At 37.6% G+C, this 24445-nt stretch overlaps 1 protein-coding gene across 2 annotated transcripts in view; it reads left to right on the top strand.

Annotated features, from left to right (window-relative positions):
• SATB2 (SATB homeobox 2) overlaps positions 1 to 24445 on the top strand; it is a 191045-nt gene that overhangs the window by 104005 nt on the left and 62595 nt on the right. For both annotated transcript variants that reach the window (XM_045034242.1, XM_045034241.1), the window contains exon 7: positions 9243 to 9715. In XM_045034242.1, coding sequence (XP_044890177.1) covers positions 9243 to 9715 — 473 coding nt within the window. The remainder of the gene's footprint in view (positions 1 to 9242; positions 9716 to 24445) is intronic.

The raw sequence follows: 24445 nt of genomic DNA, 5'->3' as shown, positions 1-24445 counted from the left end.
AATAATAACCACATGCCCCCAGTTGGGCATTTTAGCAGAAGCCGTAGAACAAAGGCTTTAAGGTCCCAAAGACATAGGTTTGAATGTGATTCTTTCTTTAATACGTATGTGATATGATTTTTTCTGAGCTTCAGCTTCTTCAATAAAGTGGCCATAATACTATCTGTGTCATACTATTGTGAGAGTTCAATGACAATAATATGTCCAGGGCTTAGGTCAGTGCCTCAGCTACTGTATAATAGGTAGGGCTTCATGTTACCTGAAATGCCAGTATGTTGTAAAAGAGGTACATGAGCAAGATAGATATGAGAATTTCTGCACTCATCATAAACATTTTCCTATAAAGGAAATTTATTAAAAAGTATTTGTGACATATTTAGGCCCTGAGAAGTTGACTTTGAGTTATGCAGAGAAAGAGAAAAAACTAGGTTTTATTGGTCATGTGGTTTGTTTGTTATGTTTATGAGGCTCAGAGCCAGCAGCTGTAATCATTTTGAATATTTCTAAATACTTATCTACATTTGGACAGCTATTCAACCTTGAACAGATCACCTGACCTCTCTGATATTAGTTGGGATCATTGTCTCAAAATTGGGCTCCAAGTTTTGGGAGCTAAGGGGTTGGGGAGCAAGGAACTTGGGGTGGAGGTTTGGAAATCCAAGCAGTGATATATTCAGGAATATCTTTTGTCTACACTCCAAGGTTTGGGTACCAATTCGAAATTATCAACTTGATTGGCAACTTTTCTACCAAGAGTGTCAGGGGCAAACCTGTGTCATACCTTTATAGAATCAACTCCAGAGTACTTTCTGAGTTGAAGGAGTCACAGGAATTTTGTCATTCCCTCCACCCCACTTTCTTTGGCTTATATTCTTCTACCCAGGGCTTTTAAGAGAGGTTCTAGGGAATACTGTAGTGTTACCTTATTAGGGAATCTATTAGCACTCATTCATGCTAATCCATTTACATTTGCATAAGCATCTTAATAGTTTAAGGAAAAAAATCCATAGGCCAGAAATTCCAGAAATTTCTCAGTGCAAAACCTTTTACCCAATTCATTGTATGCTTTCTAAGTATGGACATACCCCAAGAGTTATTTCACAAAAGCAACTGTGTTAAGGTTTGCATTAAAATACGAGGTTCATAGTTCTGGAAATTGTTATCAGTCTTTTAAGCAGTATTGGTAGATAAACCTGCAAGAGCAATACTACATCTACCGTGAGTGTCACTACATAAACTGCTATTATTCTTGTTGCAATAGGGAGTTTGGCAAAGAGAGATGCCTTAGGAAAGTCTTAGATTCTTGCCATAAAGAGTCAAGAAGCAGAAGCAGGTATTCTGAGAAAGGGAATTGTTTTGAAAATCCTAGCAGCAATTCTCTTTAAGACACTATTAGGTAAGTAACCTGGAAGGTTGCTTTAAAACCAATTTGCAGATAATCCTCCCTATTTTATAGGTAATCTCAATATCACTCAGGGAGTTAGAACCCAGGCCTTAAAAACCCCAGTTTACTCTGACACCTATCCAATGCCATCTTGCTGTGATTGACAGGTGTCTGATGTATGCCGATCAGACACTTCTCCTTTGGCTTTTAAATTCTGAGTATATTTTGGGGCATTTAGTCATGGAGTATATTTTGAATATTGAAATTTTACTAGGTTTACATAACATCTATAGCAAATAGACATAATAAAAACAATGAAATACAACTGAGAGAAGCAGTAAACTAAAGAGGAAAACTTCTGTGTGTGTGTGTGTGTGTGTGTGTGTGTGTGTTTAAGTTTGGACATTTTCGATGCCTTTTTATTCCCCGGGAAATACAAATAAGACATTAAACATTTGCTTTTTAAAAATACTGTAGAACATATATTTTCCTTCTTGTGGTTGATGTAAGTGTAACATGTACACATTTAGAGCATATTTTATTCCTTAAGTTTTTTTTTTCATTTTTATTATATTAACTTTTGAAACTTAAAGCTGTATTTGCGTAGCATTTCTATAAGTTTAATTTCAAGAATTGTGAGATTATATCATTTTATTTCCCGTCTATTCTTCTGCATCCCAATTTGAAGGCCAGAATATGAACTATTAAGCCTCATTTGGAGAAACTGAACAGCAACATATCCCTGTGTATACTGTGTGAGGCCATGGGATTCTGTATTGATAATGAATTCTTTTGAAGTATAGGAATTATTTTTAAAAGTGATATGATGTAACATGGCATAGTGACTTGAAAACAAGAGAAGATTGCAGTTCTTTAGGTGACCTTTGAGAAACAGCAGATGTTTGTCAGCGTGTCTTAATCAGGAAGTTTTGAAATGGGAAGCCTAATCTGTTAATCATAATTATACAGAGATTTTCTGAAACTTACAGTAGTGCTTTGACAAAGATCTTTCATATAGATACTGATCATCTAAACTTTACTGATACAATTCTGAGATAGTAATATTTTTCCTGTGGTAAGACTGATGTCCAGAGAATCTCCACCTTGCCCCACAAGGAGGCCCCACAGCTAATAAGAGGTATGGATTTGAGTACAGCTTTTTAATACCAGGTCCAATCAGTATAACATTTATCATCAACCAAAACTAAAGATTTTTCACAGATAATAAAATTTTTTAAATGGTTATTTATTTTTGAGAGAGAGAGAGAGAGAGAGAGAGAGAGAGAGCATGAGCGAGCATGAGTGGGGGAGAGGCAGAGAGAGAGAGGGAGACAGAATCTGAAGCAGGCTCCAGGCTCTGAGCTGTCAGCACAGAGCCCAACGTGGGGTTTGAACCCACGAACTGTGAGATCATGACCTGAGCCAAAGTCAGATGCTTAACCGACTGAGCCACCCAGGCACCCCAGATAAATTTTTTTAAATGCTTATACATTTATAATATAGTGAATGTTAAGTAAGATTAGAGGAAAAAAAACAGGACAACAGACTGACAGTTAATAAGTGTCTGGTGTAGCCTCAAAGACAACAGTATAAAAGCAAAGACAACATAGAAAAGTGAGTCTCAAACTTTAGCATACATAAAAATTACCCATCTCAAAAGACAATCAGGGGCACCTGGGTGGCTCAGTTGGTTGAGCGTCCGACGTCGGCTCAGGTCATGATCTCAGTTTGTGAGTTCGAGCCCTGTGTTGGGCTGTGCTGACAGCTCAGAGCTTGGAGCCTGCTTTGGATTCTGTGTCTCCCTCTCTCTCTGCCCCTCCCCTGCTCACACTCTGTCTTGCTGTCTCTCAAAAATAAATAAACATAAAAAAAAAGACAATCAGTAAAAACAAAGATGATATAGATGTTGGTGCTTAAACTTTTGTGTATGTAAGAATCATTGGAGAGATTCTGATTTGGAGCCCATGAATTTGTATTTCTAACAGTCTTCCAGGTGATAAGGATTTTGATGGTTCAAGGACTATACAGCAGAGACCTGAAATACACAATGTATATAAAACATAAGTACATATCAGGGATTTGTTATAATTAAATACTTGACTTCCTGGATATAATGTAAAATCGCTTGAAATAAAATGAGATTTTTGCGGGGTGCCTGGGTGGCTCAGTCAGTTAAGCGTCAGACTTCGGCTCAGGTCATGGTCTCGCGGTTTGTGAGTTCAACCCCCTTGTTGGGCTCTTTGCTGACAGCTCAGAACCTGCAGCCTGCTTCAGATTCTGTGTCTCCGTCTCTCTCTTCCCCTTACTCTCTCTCTCTCTCAATAATAAATAAACATTGAAAAAATGAGATTTTTGCACCAAATATCTTTTAATTGTAATGCAGATTACTCCATGGGAGGAGTGTGACTTTCTAGTCTGTGAACAACCAGTCGCAGCCAGCAATCATGGCCACTAAATAGCTACTGTTCATATGGTGCTCTTGGTTAGAACATCAACTCTGTGAACTTGGGGAGGCTTTAGGAACCCCTCCAGTTCTAAAGCAGGGCTACAAAGGGCTTTCCTACTTCAGAGTTAAATGGAATCCCAGAAGCTCAGGGAGTGGTTAGATAATGGTTTCGCATTCCCTAAATTCAGTCCCATAAAGCTCAGAGGAATCTGTAAGATATCCTGGAACTCTGAGTTCCTCAGAAACCTGAGCTGACTCCAGATCTGAACTGTTCACCTGCAAGGCCCCTAGACGGAGACCCTTTCCCACAGGTTAGAAGAGCTACAGAAAGCCTCTAAAGCTACCAGGTATAGAAATATTTCAGCTCTACTTGCCTTGACAGTTCTTCAAGCCACATCCTACTTAGAAACTTGAACTTGAAGGTGGAGGTATCATTCCTTCCCAGGCACACAGATCACCTTCAGGACTTTGGCAACAGTAGAATCAAATTCATTGTGAATTAAATTATAACTCTGATTCAAAGCCCTAGAAGTGGTGTGTTCTATGTCTCTTTAATAAGTAAGCAGTTTGGCTCTATTGAGAAGATTTTTGGTTGTGAATGTGAACATTGCTTTCATCATCAGAGGCAGGACTACCATTTATCCTTCACTTTTTTTCAGCGTTTTTTGTTTTGTTTTGTTTTGTTTTTTTCCCATAGCTAAATATTGCAGACATTGAGATGGACCCTCAGAGCCAAGGTGTTGTCTCTGAATTTGGTTTAGTTTAAGACAGACTTAATATTATGTTTCCTTAGAGTAAAGAAAAAAAACATAAAATCACATACTGCTGTTAGGTCTACACCTCAGCCATTGTGATTACTTTCAAATAAATTTAAAAAGAAAGGAAGAGAGGGGCACCTGGGTGGCTCAGTCAGTTGAGCGTCCAACTTCAGCTCAGGTCATGATCTCACGGTTCGTGGGTTTGAGCCCCACGTCAGGATCTGTAATGACCACTTAGAGCCTGGAGCCTGCTTCAGATTCTGTGTCTCCCTCTCTCTCTCTGTCCCTCCCTGGCTTGGGCTTTGTCTCCCTCTGTCTCTCCAAAATAAATAAATAAATAAATGTTAAAAAAAGAAAGGAAGGAATAGAAAGGTAGAAAGGGAAGGAGGGAGGGAAGAAAAGGGAAGGAAGGTAGGAGGGAAGGAGGAAAGAAGGAAGGAAGGAAGGAAGGGAAATAGAAAAGAAATAATGAATGTCCAAACTCAATTTTTAGATGGAGTCTTGTGCATTGTGATGCTCCTCTGACCTTTTTTTTTTTTTTTTTTTTTTTAAAGCATTTGTCTTTCACCTGCTGTGGCTTTAGAGGCTAAAATATTATTATGATATTTTTATGAGAGTGGTAGAAAAAAATGAAAAAGCTTTTCAAATTTAGCAAAATCTGTACAAATTTTTACTGAAACCATTTACTGCTCTGGTCAGTGGAGATGTAGCTTGTTGATGAGTATTTGATTTTTAGGCATTCTTTTTTTTTTTTTCAACGTTTATTTATTTTTGGGACAGAGAGAGACAGAGCATGAACGGGGGAAGGGCAGAGAGAGAGGGAGACACGGAATCAGAAACAGGCTCCAGGCTCTGAGCCATCAGCCCAGAGCCTGACGCGGGGCTCGAACTCACAGACCGCGAGATTTAGGCATTCTTAAAAGTGAGGATGATGATTTTTTTTCTTTGTTTCTTTGTTTCTTTTTTTAATGTTTGTTTGTTTGTTTGTTTGTTTGTTTATTTATTTATTTATTTATTTATTTATTTATTTATTTATTTATTTTTGAGAGAGAGAGACAGAGAGAGACAGAGAGAGAGAGACCAGGGGAGGATCAGAGAGAGGGAGGGAGAAACAGAATCCAAAGCAGGCTCTAGGCTCTGAGCTGTCCACACAGAACCCAACACGTGGCTTGAACTCAGAAACTGTGAGATCATGACCTGAGCTTAAGTCAGAGGCTTAACCAACTTAAGCCACCCAGGCTCCCCTTTGTTCTTTCTCTCCTGGCTTTTATTTGTAGAGCTATCAGGGACTGAAAAACATTGACAAAGGATCTTCATTTGACCAAATTTTACTCAGTCTTCTAAATCTTCTCCATGGCCCATCTGTGCATTTCCTTGTAAAATCCAGTTTGAGCAAGAACCCTGTTAAGTCAGTTTAACCTGAACCCCCACCCTTGATATCTGATCACCCCTCGATATCTAATTGGGTTCCTCATCTCCTGTCATCCCCCTCAGGTGATGTTTGAACACCTTGGCCTGTTTTTGGCAAAGAAGCAGGTTAGGTCAGTTTAGCCAGAACTCCCCTTACTCCTGATGTTGCCTCTTAGTAATTTTCCATCCACCCATCCCTACCTTGCTCTTTGTCTATAAATTCCCATGTGTTTATGCTGTTTTAGGAGTTAAACCCCTTCTCTCTCCCCCACTATAAAATCCCATTGCAAGCGACCCTTTACCTACTGCGATGGTCCTGGATGAGGTCTGCCTTACCACCTTTAATGAGTGCCATTGAGTTATTTTTTTCTTTAACAACTTAAGGGGTATCTTTTGTCTTATAGGCAACGTTTTAAGACTCGTAGTCTGTGGGCAGTGTCTGGTTTTCAGAAATGTTTTGTTTGTTGTTTATTCCAAATGGATTTAGTCGCCAATGCTTGAATAATAGGCACTATCATGTAATAATCCAGATTTTCTATTTTCTTGAAAAAAAAATCTGAAGAAATGACAATATGAGAAAGACAAAAACTGGCTGAGGCAAGGTAGTGTCTGCTTCCTCTGGACGGGGCGGGCTTTCTCTTACTTCCCCTTGTGCCTCTGCGGTTGGCTTCTCTGGCTATTTTCCTCCACCTGGAGGTGTAGGCCTTTGCCTTTGCAATTCCTTCATTATGGTTTTCTAAGTACTTAGTACTTCATGGTGTTACTACGTGTCTGTAAGGACACTTCCACAGTCCGGTTTTTAATTATATGAATTTCTAAGGATCTGAGAACTCATAAGAAAAGGAACATACTATGCATAGTCTTGAAGGAATATGGAATGACATTATTCAGATTCGTATCGCACCAATTCATACAGGTTTCTTGGAGCTCTGACGTTAATGCTTAATTGTGTGCATAATTATAACACTATAATTGTGTGTCAGTAGAACTTTTTGTTAATGATGTGATTTCGATATATTTCAAGAAAGTAACTCAATCAAAGTTGAGTTACTCAAATAAATCAATCAATTAAGCCATTGAGAAATGAAAATACTGAAATTTTGGAAAATTAGCTTTTGGTCAAAGAATGCATGCTATAAGAGGATGGTTCTATATATAAGTAGAAAAAGAAATGGACAACAGTTTTACATCTTAAGTACCTGAGCACATAATTTAGCATTTTAATTTGCCTTTATTTTGGCTGAATTCAAAAGGAATTAAACAAAAATGAACCAAGTGTCTACTAGGGCCAAGTATTTCTGTCTATGAAGTACAATTTTACTCAGAAGCAGTCCATGGTTTCTGCACTTCTTTTAGTAAAGGAATCATAAGAGTGATTCCTGTCCTAGGCAAACTGTGTTAGATTACCCTTTGAAGGCTCTCGACCATGTGCTTGGTTTGGTTTTAAGATTGTATACCTTAAAGTTTAATTAATACAATGACTGAAAAATGCTTACATTTAAAGGATAAGATTAACATAATTTGTTCACCTTGAACGATGTGAAGGAAAGGTGAATACAATGATATGAATTACATGGAAAAGATTAAGTTAGCAATTGAGACTTTAAAGAAGTCTGAGGTAAACTTTACTTACTTGGGGGTTCATAGGAAAGTTAAGCAATCACTTTGCTTTTTTAAGCAAAGCAGTAATAAATACTGTATATGTCTCAATATAAGGTGATCCCAAGACACTAATGTTTATTTCCCCAAATGAGAAGTTTTGAATATATAAAATAACCATTAGGCATATGGATAATGGTCAAATATTTACTTATATTTTAATGTATTAACTTCCACCTATGTATATTAAAATCACATATTACATAGAATATTAATTAAAAATACTACTTTCTCCACCCTTAAAGTTCATGTGATTTGGCACTCATGTCTCTGCCATTACAGAACCCGTGTTTGGAGTCACCTGATTTTCTAGCACACACCATTTCTGTGAAAGTTCTTTTTGAGACTTAGTACTTTTTTGATAAAAATATGATTCTGACACTCTAAACCATATACCAAACTACAGCATCATTTACGTAATAATGGGACAATTATTTTTAAAAATTTGTCCTGTGGGTGACTACTTCTGATTTCCAGCATGTAACCATCTAAAGTAGTGTTCTTTAAAGTCTTAATAGTCTTTTGCATGATCATATCTAACATTTGCAGCTATAACAAATAATTACTAAATCTGTTTGGAATTTTTACTTTAAAAAACAGATACTGTTAAGTTACATCTGCAAGGATTTAAAACTAGGAATGATGGAGGTTGTTTCAGCTTAAATGTGTTTTCTCCAAACAAACCTTTGTTTTACATAATAACATAATACAGAGATTTAGATAAGGATTTAACTATGAGGTGATTAATTCACTCTTTCCTGGGAAATATTCTTGGGAGAGGAAAAAATTCTGCCTCATGCTTGAACATATATGATACTCACTTTCTTTTACTTCTGCCTTTCCAGGTTATTCCTTAAATCTTCACTAGTAAAGTGCAATAAAATGTAATAAGGTAGCTCTCCGGGGGGTAGAGGGGAGGAAGCATCTTATTTAATGAAAAGTCAAGAAGATGTTATAAATATTGTTTCTTCCTTATCCTTGTACATAGAACAATCATTAACATATCCAATTTTTACAGAAATATTCCTATACCAAAGATAGCAAGTGAGTAGATAAAAGGATATACTTCATGGCACATATTTTCTATGAATGTTCCCATAGTTGTATAATACTTATTGTGTGAGATTTTTATTAGGAGGTAGCAGTTAATTTGGCAGGAGATGTTGTCCTTGTCATTTCCTGATAACCATGAACTACACCATTAACCACAAACTACAGAAGATGAGAACAGCTGGTGTTTTTATAACAGAGGGTGATGAGGGAGATGAGAGAGCTTGGGAATACGAGAGGATTTAGAATTGATCATGCTTAGTGGTTTCTGTCTTAGTTATTCAATAAAATGCCTACTTTTAGGAACTGAAGAAAAATGAAGTAGTAAATATTATTGCTTTCATATCACCTATGAAAAAATTATAACATTTTTCAAGGAAGGAAAACTCATTTTTACTCTTGGGCTTCCAGCTTCGTATGAAAAAAGTTTATGTCATTAATATACCAAAAATATGATAATTTTGTACTGCATATATCAGCAATAAATTGCACCAATGAAAATAATGATGGATTTTCATTTTTTATCTCTTAACAGTGGAAAGAGTGGAACGAGAAAACCTTTCAGACTATTGTGTTCTGGGCCAGCGTCCAATGCATTTACCAAATATGAACCAGCTGGCATCCTTGGGGAAAACCAACGAACAGTCTCCTCATAGCCAAATCCACCACAGTACTCCAATCCGAAACCAAGTGCCCGCATTACAGCCCATCATGAGCCCTGGTCTTCTTTCTCCCCAGCTCAGTCCACAACTTGTTAGGCAACAAATAGCCATGGCCCATCTGATAAACCAACAGATTGCCGTTAGCCGGCTCCTGGCTCACCAGCATCCTCAAGCCATCAACCAGCAGTTCCTGAACCATCCACCCATTCCCAGAGCAGTTAAGCCAGAGCCAACCAACTCTTCTGTAGAAGTCTCTCCAGATATCTACCAGCAAGTCAGAGATGAGCTGAAGAGGGCCAGTGTGTCCCAAGCTGTCTTTGCAAGAGTGGCATTCAACCGCACACAGGTATGCTTAGCATTGCACATGATAGTTGGTGGTTGAAATGATACTAAGGACAGAATTGTGACATCTTCTTTATCTCTTCAAAAAAACTTTATCGATCCCAGAGCACATATAATTAACTAGTAATCCTTAGCTCAGGAAATACTTGATACGTGCATAGCCATAATTAATTAATTTCAGTAAATAATGAATATCTGTGAACCCATCACCCAACTCAGGACCCAAAACGTTACCAATGCTTTGGGCCTATGTGCTCCTTTCTTTCCTCATCTTCTCATCTGCTTTTCCCCTGGTATAACCCTGATTTGAATTTTGTGGTTAACATTCACTTGTTTTTTAAAAACTAGTTCTAAAACTACTTCCGTATGCACAATCTATTTACTTTGTTTTTGAACTGTATAAAAAGAATATCATTGTATGTCATAATTTCTATAATTTTTTAAGTTTTTCAAAATGTACAAGTTAGAGTTGAGATATTGATAAAGTGGGGGTGGGGGGAGATACCTGGGTGACTCAGTTAAGCATCTGACTCTTGATTTCAACTCACTTCGTAACCTAATTGTTCATGAGGTTGAGCCCCGTGTCAGGCTCTGTGCTGACAGTGTGGAGCCTGCTTGGGATTCTCTCTCTCCCTCTCTCTCTCTGCCCCTCCCCTGCTTGCTCATGTTCTCTCTCTCTCTCTCTCAAAATAAGTAAACATTAAAAAAAAAAAAGATATTGTTAAGGTGGTAATGAATAATTTACTCATATTTTTCAATATTTTGAGGTAATTACATGCCAATCTAATACCAAGCAATAAAAAGATAAACAGTTTATTTATGTAGATCCTTCTATTGAGGACCTCACCTCAGAGTTTCTGATTCTATAATCTGGGGTAGGACCTAGAAATTTGCATTTGTAGCAAGGTCCCAGGTGATTCTGATGCTGCTGGTCTGGTAGCCATATTTTGAGAACCATTAATTTGGTCTTTACATGAGTAACAAGAAAGTAAAAGTGCCAATCTCAAGGAGGTAATGACCTAATCGTAAAAAAACCAAAACATACTCAGATAACAAAAGTGTGAAGTAAGGTGAGTGGAGTAGGAGAATAATGATGGTTGTAGTGGGTATCTATGGGGAGCTGGGGGTAAGGAATACTTATAGTAGGATGAATATAGTGAGTCTTGAAGAGGACAGTAGGTTTAAATTTGATCACCCTACTAAATGCAAGGCAGGAAGCTAAGCTCAGTGCAGATGCAAAGATGAAAAAGATCATAGGCAAGCATCATATGTAAATACCTGACTTGAATATTAAGTTTCTGGGGAGTTAGACCTTGAAGGATAAATAGAATTTAACAGGCAAAGATGGAGAAGAAGGGTACTTTAGGCTAAAGGAATTAACAAGAAAAGTGCTGAGTCAGGCATGTGTGGGAATAGTTGGTAGTTGATAGCAAAGCTAGATAATAAAACTTAAACGGGGAAATAGATCAAAAAAGGTCTTAGGGCCATGCTAGGAACTTTGAACCTTATTTAATAGGCACTAGAAGCCATTGAAGGTCTTATGTAGGAATATGCTATAATCCAATAATCAGAATTGGACCTTAGGAAGATCTTTTTCTCTCTCATGATAGCAAGAAGGTAGGAACATCATTTAGAAGGCAACCATAAATATCCAGCTGAAATGTGTAGAAGTTCTGAACTAGGCTGGTGGTGGTGGGATAGAGAGTACAAAATCAAGAATTGTGGAAGTAAAATTGACAGAAAGTACAACCACCTGAATGGATAAAGACGGATGGACAATAAAGATAATGCCAAGGTTAGAGCCTTGTGGCTGAGAAGAAATCTGTAATTATTTAGAGAGTCAAAAAGAACATTGAAAGAGATAGTTGGAATAAGTTTAGTGATTATTTTGGATCAGGCTATTTTGACTCTGAAGTGCTGGCAGATCTATCTTTCTTTCTTTCTTTCTTTCTTTCTTTCTTTCTTTCTTTCTTTCTTTCTTTCTTTCTTTCTTCTTTCTCTTCCTTCCTTCCTTCCTTCCTTCCTTCCTTCCTTCCTTCCTTCCTTCCTTCCTTCCTTCCTTCCTTCCAAAATGTTGATTTATCTATTTTGAGAGAGTGGGGGAGGGGCAGAGAGAGAAGGAGAGAGAAAATCCTAAGCAGGTGCTGCCCTGTCAGTATGGAGCCTGATGCAGGGCTCAAACTCACAAACTATGAGATCATGACCTGAACCGAAATCAAGAGTCGGACGCTGAACTGACTGAGCCACCCAGGCACCCTGTACTGGCAGATTTGTTCAAATGAAGGTATTCAGAAGTCATTCAAAATATGAGTTTGGTGCTAAAAAGAGTTTTCAGGGTTAGAGAAAGATTAGAAATTTACTGACAGAGCCTGAGATTTAGAGAGTCGAGGGAAGGAAGAGGAGAAACCATCACCACTACTCCCACCAGGAAAAGAGGTAAAAGAAATGCCAGTAGAGATGGGAGCAGGTGGAGATGGAAGAATAGGGAGGTAGTAGTTAGAGTATACAGAACATGAATAAAGAGTTTGCAGAAGGAGACTTGTCCTTGTGAGCAAAACTAAGACGTCTGGGCATGAGAAACTTGAAACCATGCCATGAAATTTGGCAATTGGTTGGGAGAGACCTTTGGCAAACCTAGAGTGTAATTTCATTAGAGTTGAGAAAGCAGGAGCCAGAATTTAGGAGCTGAGGAGTGACTAACTGTTGAGGATACAGAAGCAGGGGCTGCAAATTACTCTTTCCAAAATTTGGTGTTGAAAAGGAGGTCAGAAGCGTGTTGACAGCTTGAATGTGATAGGGAGTCGATCTGAGATAGAAGGAATTGTGAAGTAGTTTGGGATCTCAGCTGAAGTTAACAGGCATGAACTAGTGATGGAACCAAGCACTGTGGTTTGGTAACAGTCTTCAGGAATGCCGGAACCAGAGGAGTGGGAGCAGGGAAGAAGCACAGTGGGATGGTTTCAGGTTTGGTGCTGAAAGATTAGGTGTGGCAGGAGACCAAGAGGGTGAGATCTCCTGTCCCCTTGACTTCGCTAATTTACGCTTTCTATTATTGACAGACTCCGTTTACAGCATTTGAAAATGAGTTTGGAGGTCCACGGAGGTCTGCACATGTTCCAGATAGCACTCTATGATTTCTTTTTTGACTCAAAGTACTAAAGCAGCATTTGTGTGTCCACAGTTATCTGAACTAGGGCTATGAAAAATTCTGGTGCTTTTGAGCCAGTGTGTTACATGTTATTGCTAAATACAAAGTGGAAGGATGCATCTTTTAGTCTTTATTTTGTGTTTACATGTGTACTTGTGTGTGTATGTGTGTGTGTGCATGTGTATGTGTGTGTGTTCTTTCATGTATCGTTCATGTGCATGAATAGGCATTTCATAGCTAGCCAACATTTTATTGGTTATATATACAGTTCCTTTGGCTAAGGATAAAATTGAAAGCATGGTTGTATTACTCTGGATTTTAGAATCAAATACAGTATATATTTTATCCAAATAGCATGAAGCCTGAGAGAAGACTCACAGAGAGGCTAGACAAAAGACAGATCTTGTTGGTGTGAGAGAATACTCTGCCAAGGCCCTAGACTCCTGGAGGTCTGTCTTCTCCTCCACAATCCTTTTTGTCTATTTTTATGGATTAATGATTTTTCTTTGGCATTGCCATCGTTCAAGTGCCAAGTTATAAAAGGTCTAATTGAAGCATGGAACACATTTTATTATTTTCCTCCTGCCATTAAATTTGTAAGATGGCTACACCCAGAAAGGAACATTCACTTTCAATCAACATGAGCTTGAGTTCATGGGCCAGCCTTGAGGATATCAAATGGAAAATGCATAGGAATGTATGAGTATTTCCTTTTAAAATTCTGCTTTTAATTTGGGAAAGCTTTTCATCCCTCTGGGATCATAACCTGTTGTGTATAAAGCCCAACCTAATCAAGGTAGATGGTATTGACAGAATGACATAGTTTGAACTCAAGCTGGAGGTCAGCAGGCAGATTGTTTTTGCTGTATATACTGTAGTTGCTAACAGCAAGGTTGGACAGCTGGGTTTCACCAGCAGCATCATTAAGTGGAAAACATGGTGTACTGTGCCCCATGAAACCAACCATGGATTTTCCAAATGTTAGGCTTTTTTGAGTGGAATCAGACATTTATAGGTGATATCATGATTTGCCAGCTATAATAAACAAAAATTAACTTTATAGATAACAACGTAAATGAAGTATTAATTTTTGGATAGAAAGGAATCTCACCATTTTTTTCCTCAAAGCAAACAGGATCAGAACCATTTATTTTAGATGAATACCTAAGGCCAATATCAATCTTGTGTCCATTTGCTTTAGTGAGATGTAATATACCTTCAGTACACTGAGTATTTCCTAGAAATAGTTCATGATCTCTATTATTCATTTATTATCAAATTCAATAAAAAGTACTTTTGTTTGTCATCCTATAGTTTGTATTTCTGGATTTGTGCTCAGTGATTGCACCCTGAACAACTAGTAATTAGAGACAGTGTGTATGTGTGTGTATAGAACAAATCACATGTATAACATTCATAAATGAAGCTAAAGCTGGAAAAAAAAAAACCAACCACATCAGCTTAGTTTTTCATATTTAAAATTTCCAGAGGAACAACTGAAATTCATAATAAGTAGCATTTGAAAATGCCAGTTCTCCAAGGAGAAACTATTAATTACTCTGTATATCTGATCTATTGCCACTATATCATTTGGTGATATAAAATAACACAATCGAGGGAATAGAGCTATATTTCCAAGAGCTTATTTTTTTTTAAAAAAATGTATGTTTTTATTTATCTTTGAGAGAGAGAGAAAGACAGAGCACAAGTGGGGGAGGAGCAGAGAAAGAAGGAGACACAGAATCTGAAGTAGGCTCCAGGCTCTGAGCTGTCAGCACAGAGCCTGACACGGGGCTCAAACTCATGAAACACAAGATCATGATCTGAGCTGAAGTCAGACGCTTAACTGACTGAGGCACCCAGGCGCCCCTCAAGAGCTTGCATTTAATACATTTTAATTTTAATCAGTGTGTCTTGAGATCATGCAATGCCAGGGTATCATATCATCAGCATGGGCACGAGACTAATGTAGTTCTAGATGCAGGGTATAGCAGAGCATCACATCCTGTCTGTGCCATCAGGATGATAGAAGCCTGTTTTTGTCATTATGACCTTGCAGCAAATATATCTGAGCATTGCCACTTTCTTCTTTACTAGTCTTTTGGAAGAAAAGGTTAACCCCACTTTTTGCATCTCTGAAGACTTTTATGACAAATGAGAGATCAGATGTTTTCTGGCCTGGTCATTAATTTTCAGGAAATTCCTGTGATATATTTCTAAGTGTTTCTATTACCTATGGTCACAAAGTGAGGTGCTGTGGGTATTACACCAGAGTAAGCCGAGGCAGATAACACGCCTGCTCTGTGTTTGGTGTTCTATTTCTCCCCCACTTGTACTCCCCTATACTTTTACTTCTAGAAGCTAGTGACTGCTGGTCAGTTTTTCATTCAAAGGACTTTCCTCAGACTATTGGATTTTGCTTTACTCACACAGGCAGAGAGCTGGTAATACTTAACCAATGTCTGATAGGTGCAGGGGGGTAAAAGGCTAGCTCCCCTGCCTCCAGTAGTAGGGACAGCACTGAAGTGTGACTTTTACTCCAGAGCTCTCCGCAGATGAGGCTGAGACAGGGACTGCTTGGGTTTCTTCCCTTCCCTGTCCCACTTTTCCCACTGCCTCACCAGTTTCCCTTTGTACTTCCTTAATAAATCACTTGCACAGGAATCTTTTATCTCAAGATGTGATTTTTATCCCAGATTATAGATCAGTGCCCCTGCTCGTCTAAATAGGCTTTTGGTTATATTATGGGGTAGTAGTTTGAATAAAACTTATCTTCAATTTTATGCCTTACTACGTTCCAAATATAAAGTAAGATATCACTATGGGAATAGTATAGATGTTTTTACTGTACTACTTTCTCTTGAAAAGTATCAGCACTGGGGCGCCTGGGTGGCTCAGTTGGTTAAGCGTCCAACTTCAGCTCAGGTCACGATCTCGTGGTCCGTGAGTTCGAGCCCCGCGTCAGGCTCTGGGCTGATGGCTCAGAGCCTGGAGCCTGCTTCCGATTCTGTGTCTCCCTCTCTCTCTGCCCTCCCCCGTTCATGCTCTGTCTCTCTCTGTCCCAAAAATAAATAAATGTTAAAAAAAAAAAAATAAAAAAAAAGTATCAGCATTATTATTGTTTAAAGCCCTCTGAATTCAATGGACTGATATTGATATTGGGAAGATTTACTTATGGTTATCAAATACAGGAAAGAGAAAGAGAGGGAATGGAACAGAAATGGACACTGGATTTGAAACCCTATGAGATCTTCTAAACTTGACTTAAATGAAAACCACCCTTACCAAGTCTAAATGGTGAATTATGTAATTCACGTGAGTTTCAGAGTAGTTTTGTTCCTTCGCTCTGCCCAGTGCTGTCAGTGATGCAAGTGGTGTTTTTAGGACTTATAATTTCAAGAAATAAGAGGACCCGAGCTCTATCTACTTTCTTTTTCTTTTTTTTCTTTTCCTTTTCTTTCTTCCTCCCTTCCTCCCTCCCTTTCTGTCCCTTTCTTTTCTTTCTGTCCTTTTTTCTTTCCTTCCTTCCTTCCTTCCTTCCTTCCTTCCTTCCTTCCTTCCTTCCTTCCTTCCTTCCTTCTTTCTTTTGTCCCTTGCTCCCTCCCTTTTCTCTTTTCTTTTCTTCTGCAGTTCATTTTCCCTTGCTAATATCCTAAATTTATGTTAGTGTTGGCATACTTTCACTTCCTAGGCTTATGGACATTAAATAAGTCACTTATTTACTGTGTTTACTCCCATCTGTGCTTTTTTGACACTTTGATTATGAATCCTAACCTTAAGTGTTCTTTTGCCCCTTGTCACTTTATGGACTTAAAAATATTAATCAGAGGCTTGTGACAGTGTGAAAAGGTTTATGACAGTATTTTAAAAGACAATATTACGAAGGAATGGTTGTGGGATGCCCACTGACCTATAATAAGGATGGCTTCATAAAATATGTACAATGAATCTTCCTGAATAAACTATTCTCTAATTTATTTAAAAATCCAATGACCTACATATTCATATGTTCAGAAATCCTTCATTTACTAACATTGTTTCTCCTCCGAGACCTTCCATCTGAGCAAATCTGTTAAATGAAGTAGAGGAAGCTTTGATCCAAACTAGGCTAAATCCATTGGAATGGCTGCCCTGCCACATGTGAATGGGAGCATTAGAATGCTAGAAAGGGAAAGTTAGTTGTGGTCCATGTTCCTTCTTTGCATCACTATCCCCTTTCCTTGGTGGTAGAGTTCAGGAAATACCCTTACATAAGGAATCAACAGTAAGAAGTTTCTACAATTTGGAAATGAGGCTTTTTCCACCTTCATTATTTATATAATAGAGTTCTTTTTCCTCTAGCACATTACATCATAACGCAGAAAGTTCAGGTCCATTTTCTGTTTCAGGTAGCTCTCCTGAGCCAATTCTTAGAAACATGTTTTCAGTAGATGCACAGATGTGTTTCACAAAATGTGCTATTCTGTACCAGTAGGACTCTAATTTGGTATCATGCTCCTTCTTCTGTTTGATGCAAAAGTCACTGAGTTACACAATTTGCAACCTTTTGTCAAAGGCTTTGCTTGAGAAAGTTGTTCATCGTGGGTCTTATCTGATAGAGAAGAGGATTTAAAAAATCCTTCAGGAAGTCATTTGGTGGACCTGTCCTTATTTGACTACTTTTTTTTTTTTTTTTATGAGATTTTGAAAAGAATCTGCTGTTTACTCATCAAAGCCACATCATTTGAAGAAACTTAAGGCCAGGGTCATAAATACAGTTTTATAAAGTGACTCAGCAACTGGAGAATGTTTTCAACAGATTGGAAAATTAGATTGAACAACGTATCAGGAAACTTGGCAGTAAGGTCAACGGCTAGAAATGTACACGTGTGTGTGAAATGACATGGGTTTTGCTTTTATGCTTTATCGATACCATGTTTATAGTATATACACACCCGTGTTATTTGGGTTAAAAGTGTCTAAGGACTTGCTAAACGGTATACTTCGAAGTGGCACAGTTAGGAAGGGATATGTAGCAACAACATGAACATTTTAGTATCCAAAATATTTGGAAATCTGAACTTAAGTGGGTTACCAGTCCATTTGGGGAAGGAGAAAGTCTTACGTTTGATTTATACACATTGTTAGCCAAAGATAGGCATGATTTAATTATACATACAGTTTATATTTGTAGAAAACTTGACTTCCAAGATATTCAGCATTATTTCTCGGCCAACCTCTGGTCTCAGTCATCATTATTTCTTACTATGCAATAGAGATATGGCACTCCACAAGTCATACAGGAGTGGAACACAATGCAAACCCAGGGGTCTTGACTCCATGGTCCAGTGAGCTGCTTATAAAATAACAAGGAAGCCTGTGAGAAAAAGGAAGTCCATCCACTGAAAGTGGCCTGTATATATGAAATGCTGCAGATCAGGCATGAACATGTTATTGGGTTTTGAAGCAAATAATACACCCTCTTTTGATTTCAACATTAAATTAATAAAGTGGGAAAAGATGGCCCTGCTTGCTTCATAAAATAGGCAGTCTTTCATTTCAGAACCACTGGCTTGAATTCATAGATTTAAAGATTATAATAATATTAATATCTCTCAGTATAGCAGTGTCTCCAAGTTCTTAGATGTCTTAAGGATGGCCTCTTGCTAGTGGTCTCACTTTAGTTCCTCTTGCGCATATACAAACTCTCATTAATTAGCACCTTTTAGGCAATTCCAGCTGAAAAGGAGGGAGGAGATACTGGCTTTGTGTTCTGGGTAAAGAGAAGGTTGACTCAGTAACTGTCAAACATATATAACCCCCTCCTCATTACTTTTTTTTGGTAAAGATTTCCTTTTAAATGTTTATTTATTTTGAGAGAGAGAGAGAAAGAATGTGTGTGTGGGGGAGGTAGAGAGAGAGAGAGAGAACCCCAAGCAGGCCCCACACCGTCAATGCAGGGGAGGCTGATGCAGGGCTCAAACTCACAAACCAGGAGATTATGACCTGAGCCAAAATCAAGAGTCAGACATTTAACCAACAGAGTCACCCAGGTGCCCCAATAACTGTCTCCTCATTCTTATATCTACTTGAAATAGAAAATTTTGTGTAAAAGAATATATAAAGACCCCACCCCCCCTTTACAAAACTGGTACCAAAGAATCAGAGGAACCAAAGATGACAGAGCTCTATTCTGTCTTTTCCTATCCCTGACCAGTGTCCAAGTTCTTAAAAATTAGTTACTGAACTAATTATAAAAAATTCAGTTTTCTCCATTTTAACTAAAAAAGTCTTCCTTTGGGGGATGGTTTTACAAGCTTTTGTCACTTTTTTTTTTTTTTTTCTGACAAGGGGTGATCAGCTCCTTTCACACAGATAAGGAGTCTCTTCCTTCAGTAAGGACTTTCTTTTACCTCCTGTAAGTGTGTCTCAATATAGACCTATATTTTTAGTGGGAAGGTTTATTTTAGTATTTAACTAGTCTCCTCCAATCCTGGGTGATGTTTACAATTAAAGTAGAATTTTTATAGAAGAAATACAAGGAACACTAGCTTTAGATCCCATTATTTATATACTTTTCACCATTGCTTATTTAAAGTAATAAAAAAAATACACAAGGAGTGTTCCTTTCATGGCCATTGATTGAAATGATGACCATTTGGCCTGGGGTTAAGTGCATGTTTGTTCAAATAAAACGAATTATGTTTAAAGGCCAGAAATGCTGTGAGAAAAATATAACTGAATCAATTTGAAGTCAGTTGGAGATTACAACGTTGTTTACATTCTGTCTACAAGTTTTGTGCCTAAAATTATCAGTGTACATCACAGCATTTACTTTCAAACATCTTTGACTGCAGCACCCAGTGAGAAATACCTTTTACATCATGAGCTGGTACATACACTCACACATGTGCACATACGTGTGTATGTCCGTCTGGAGTTCCATCTCATTTCAACCTGTGTTTTTGTCTATCTGTATATTCTAAAGCAAAACCTTCATGAAAGAAAAAAAAAATCTTCGGGTAATAATACTTGTACCATGTATGAAACACCCTGGTAATTTCCAATCTACTGAATTGCATGTCATTATAAACGAACTAGTTATGATCTACTGAAATCTATCATCTACTAATAGTTATGACCCATGTTTAAACAGTGATGCAAATTAATGCTTATTTTAAATGACTACAGAGTTACTTAGGGAAGAAAACTTGTTTTACTTTTCTGAGGTATAAAAAGAGTATCTTGGTTTAGTGACATGCTGGATTACCATATGATCGTTCCAGTTTATATAATTAGTTAAATTTTTCTTTACATTTCCTCTATTCCAAATAATTTTAATTCTTCTTCTTCCTGAAATGTATCCTTTACATTTTCTGCCTTCTCTGCGGGAAGACAGCAAAATATAAGTGGAGGGCCATGAAAATTTGAAGTTGCAAATTTAAAATAAGAATCGTATTGTGTATTAGTTCTGTATTTATTTGATATAGTTCTGTATATTCTGTATTCATTTAACAAATGTTTATTAAGCATTCAGAAACTATGGTAGACCTTATAATGGAGGCTAACATTTATTGAACACTTAACATGTATCAGTTATAAGCTCTAGGGAATCCTATGAGGGAAGTAAAATTATTTTATCAGTTTTACAGGTGAGGAAACTGTGCCGTAGGAAGATGAATTAATCCTTGGCTAATTGAAGCCCTATTTTGAACCCAGAAATTTTGACATTAGAACTCACATTCACGACCACTTTATTCTCAATTATTTCTGATCTCATAGAACAGAACATGAAAGATACAATTTCTCCTTCAAGGAGGTTGAAGCGGTTAAACAGGCTTTCAAACCAGTAATCCTGTTGTGGTATAATAAGTACTGCGATATGTTACATGTACTGTGTGAGAACACATGTTTTTGACCTTGGAGGTGATTGAAGTTAATGCAGAAATATTTCAGCAGGAAAAAAAAAATGATATTTTATAACTTTCAGGACAAAGTCAACTCATATGTTAACAGACTGCTTTACTTTTTATATCTGAATGCATTTGATACATTTGAGATATAAATATTCAATAAATGTATGTTTTTGGTTTGTTTTGTTTTGTTTTGGGAAAGTACTATTTTTGCCAATGTTTTGACAAAGTAGCCAAAGCTAGTAAATTTTGGGGGCAGTTTGCCAACAGTTGTTTCACACAATACACATAGAAACTAGAAATAACCAGGGCCCAGAACTTTGTGAATGCAATAGTCATGTGCCAGGTACTTGAGGTGTTAGTAGAAACCATGTATGTGCCCAGAGCTGAGAACACCACTGGTAAATGTTTCCAAAGGGAACCTGTTCAGTTCTCTATTTGATTTTGCTTTTTGGTACTCATGTGTTTATAAAATTTTGGCTTGGATTGTGCATAACCTGCACCCCCCCCCATTCCAATACCTAAGAGTTTCTAAAGACAAAAATGGAAGGGATAAAAAGAAAAAAAAACAAAAAACAAAAAAATGTTCATCTAATTGCATCTATCTTTGCATTGAATAGGTAGGTAAAAATAGTAAAGTTCCCAGAGATCTGTTTCTGGCTAAATTCCTTCACTGTATGTGCTCAGGAGTGGCTCCGACAAGGGGATTGCTGTTAGGAGAGCACAGGTGATTTTGGTTTCAAGAATGTTTTGTTGGACCCACTCTGTGTTGCACGTACTATATTCTTTTTTTTTTTTTTTTTTTAATTTCCCCCCCCCCCCCCCCCGCACGTACTATATTCTGATGTGTCAGGTAGCACAGTATAGTTTTATTATGTCCCCTAGTAAGAAAGCTGTCTTTGAGGGAAGTGTTTTATTTAATGAATTGCAGATTGGGAGTAGATGAAATATTTGGTCTAAAGTAGAGTCTGCATGGCCAAGAATTTCAGTTTCCACTATCTTGGTGTTTACAATAGGTTGAATGAAAAGATCTTGAGTGTAATATGTGGTCCAACAGGGCCTGTTCCTGGTGTTTTAGCAAACACAGGACTCCTCCATCTCAGACCAGTTTTTAAAAATGCATTTGGTGCATTCTGAGAGGTTTATATCCCTCTATATTCCCAACTAACCACTAAGCACAAATTATACAGATTCTTCTCCCAAGGAGTTTACTGTATGATGAAGAGAAGAGGTTTTCTAGTAGCACAATGTAAAAGATGATGAGTGTCATAAATGCCAGATAGAACGAGTGCCATCTCAGTTCAAAGGAGGGAGAAACTATTGCCAACTGCAGCGTATATGCATACACACATATGTACATAGTATTTTAGTGAATTACAGAATACATTTCTACAGCAACAACATTTGTCTGCAAATGTTACTTTTGTATATGCATTTATATTTGCAGAGTACATTAATTCCCTTTAGATGCTCAATTCTATCCACCCCCATCCTACAACCATGCTACATGCATAGGCTGCCTCTCCTAATAAAGAAATATTGTAATAAAGGGAGATTTTATTAAACTAATGCAATAACGACATTTTCTTTGAGGATTTAACACATCATTTTTAATAATAAAAATCAAATTGTCATTGTTGTGCCCTGTATACCTTTTATTCAAATCAGCCTAAGTACTCTGGCTCCATGGCTGAGCAGTACTCTAGGGGGTGAAAGGAGGGTGAGTATTTTTAGCATTACACAAATGAATTTCAGCATACAGGTTCATAGTGGGGCTGTGGATTATGAATATGGAACCCAGGGAAACCTGTTTATATTCGTGAGCAGAGGGGGAAATGCCTCTCAGGAGTGTCTAGAAGGAAATGAGATTGGAGATGAGGGAAGAATCACTTCTGTTAGGTCCGCTTTCTGACTATAGGATGTCAGCACTTTCTACAGCCATGCAGCTGGCTCCCCAGCTTCTATAACTGTGTGTTAGCCCCTGGGATAGAAAAGCTCACTTTGTATGATTAGGCTGGGAATTTTGTATTACCTGGTCTTCACAAAAGAATACCAGTTTTTGGCTCTCATGTCAGCTGGAACCAGACATTTCAGAATTGTGTGAAAAGTAAGGCTGACAAATGAGCATGCAAGCATGAAGAGGGAAGTTGTGAAGATTGAGACAGGAAGAGTACCTTTGGAGGATTTTTGTTTGTTTTGTATTTAAAGGGAAGTATGTGATAGATCATACTCAGGGGTAGGATGAAGGGTTAGCCGATATGACTGACAAGATCCTTTCTACCTTTGACCCTCTATGATTTTAATCTGTAAAATGGGGGTATACATGTCTTTGGACCTTGCTGACTGGTTAGGACATCATTTGTTTAAAGCAATATATAAATATGAACTAAATATATTTTCAGACTCACCATTGCATAATACATATGTCTCAATTCATGTATCCTTAGAGTTGTAGCTTGATTTCTGAAGATCATCATTAAATAGCTTATATACTTTGTTCATACATCCAACAATACATAATTAAAATACATTATTAGGGGATGGGCTTTATTTTCTCTAAAATCTATCTTTGTTCAGATTGGAACTCAACACTTTGAAACTATTTGCTTAGATGATAAATGAGTATTTTTTGGTTGAGTTACTTCAAAGGTATATGTTACAATAAATATGTGAACAGTGCAAGTTACCCTTTATACCTCCCACTTCAACCGCCACAAACAGAAATGTAATTTACAGAAATGAAAACAGTCTCCAGCTAGCTTGAAGCTTTTTCCAAGGGGGAGCACCGGGGTTTGCTGGGCCAGTTTCCTCAGTACACACCTGGTATATATCACTTTAAAAAATAAATTATGCCTCATTAAATTACAATTAAATGGAATCATGATCATTTGTTTTTCTGGAAGGAAGATGTTTTGCATATTGAAAGCCTAATTTGTTGCAGGTGACAAAAAGGCTGAACAGATTATCTAATATCACTTCATTTGGGGGGTAATGTTTGCTGGTTATTTTGTGTATACTCCAGTAGTTCAGAATTATATTAATGTAGACTATAGTAGTTTCACTTCAAAACTTTATCAGTTTTTGTACCTTTTTTTAAAGCTTTTAAGGAAAAAGACACTTCTCTCGGTATTCTAGATCAGCCATGCTGTTTTTTTTTTTCCCTTCCAGTGTTTTAATACTGGCCAATCCCTCCCTTGGCTAGTCTCATCGTTGTCTCTATATCTGTGTACTATGTATATTTCAAATCCCAGCCAAGTTAAGTCCCACTTCTTCCAAAATGTTTTCCCTGAGTTGGCAATACTTTTACCCTCTTCTGAACTGAGCCGACACTCATTCTATCTGGAATTTATGACACTTGTCATCTTTTACATTGTGTTTTTATAAACCATCATATAGTGAACTCCTTGGCAGCAGAATCTGTGTCTTCTTTATCTTTTCTTTCCTTTCTGAGCTTCATACCAAGTCATAAATAAGAAATGAATTAATAGACTGATCTGTCATTTTTTGGTAATGGGTACATTGAGTTTGGGGGTTTCCTAGATGACCAATGGACAGTAGAGCTTGATCCGACAGAATTACTAAAGGTCTGGGAGATATCCAGAACAAGTGGCTGTTAAAATCTAGGCAGCAATGACCTCCAGTGTTGCTGTAAGTTCTGGAGTTGCCTGGGAAGGTCTGAGGGGCTCAGACTGAG

Source organism: Felis catus, chromosome C1 (genome assembly GCF_018350175.1).
Source record: "Felis catus isolate Fca126 chromosome C1, F.catus_Fca126_mat1.0, whole genome shotgun sequence".
Taxonomy (NCBI): Eukaryota; Metazoa; Chordata; class Mammalia; order Carnivora; family Felidae; genus Felis; species Felis catus.
Note: the sequence above shows the minus strand (reverse complement) of the source record. Positions and strands in the feature narration are given on the sequence as shown.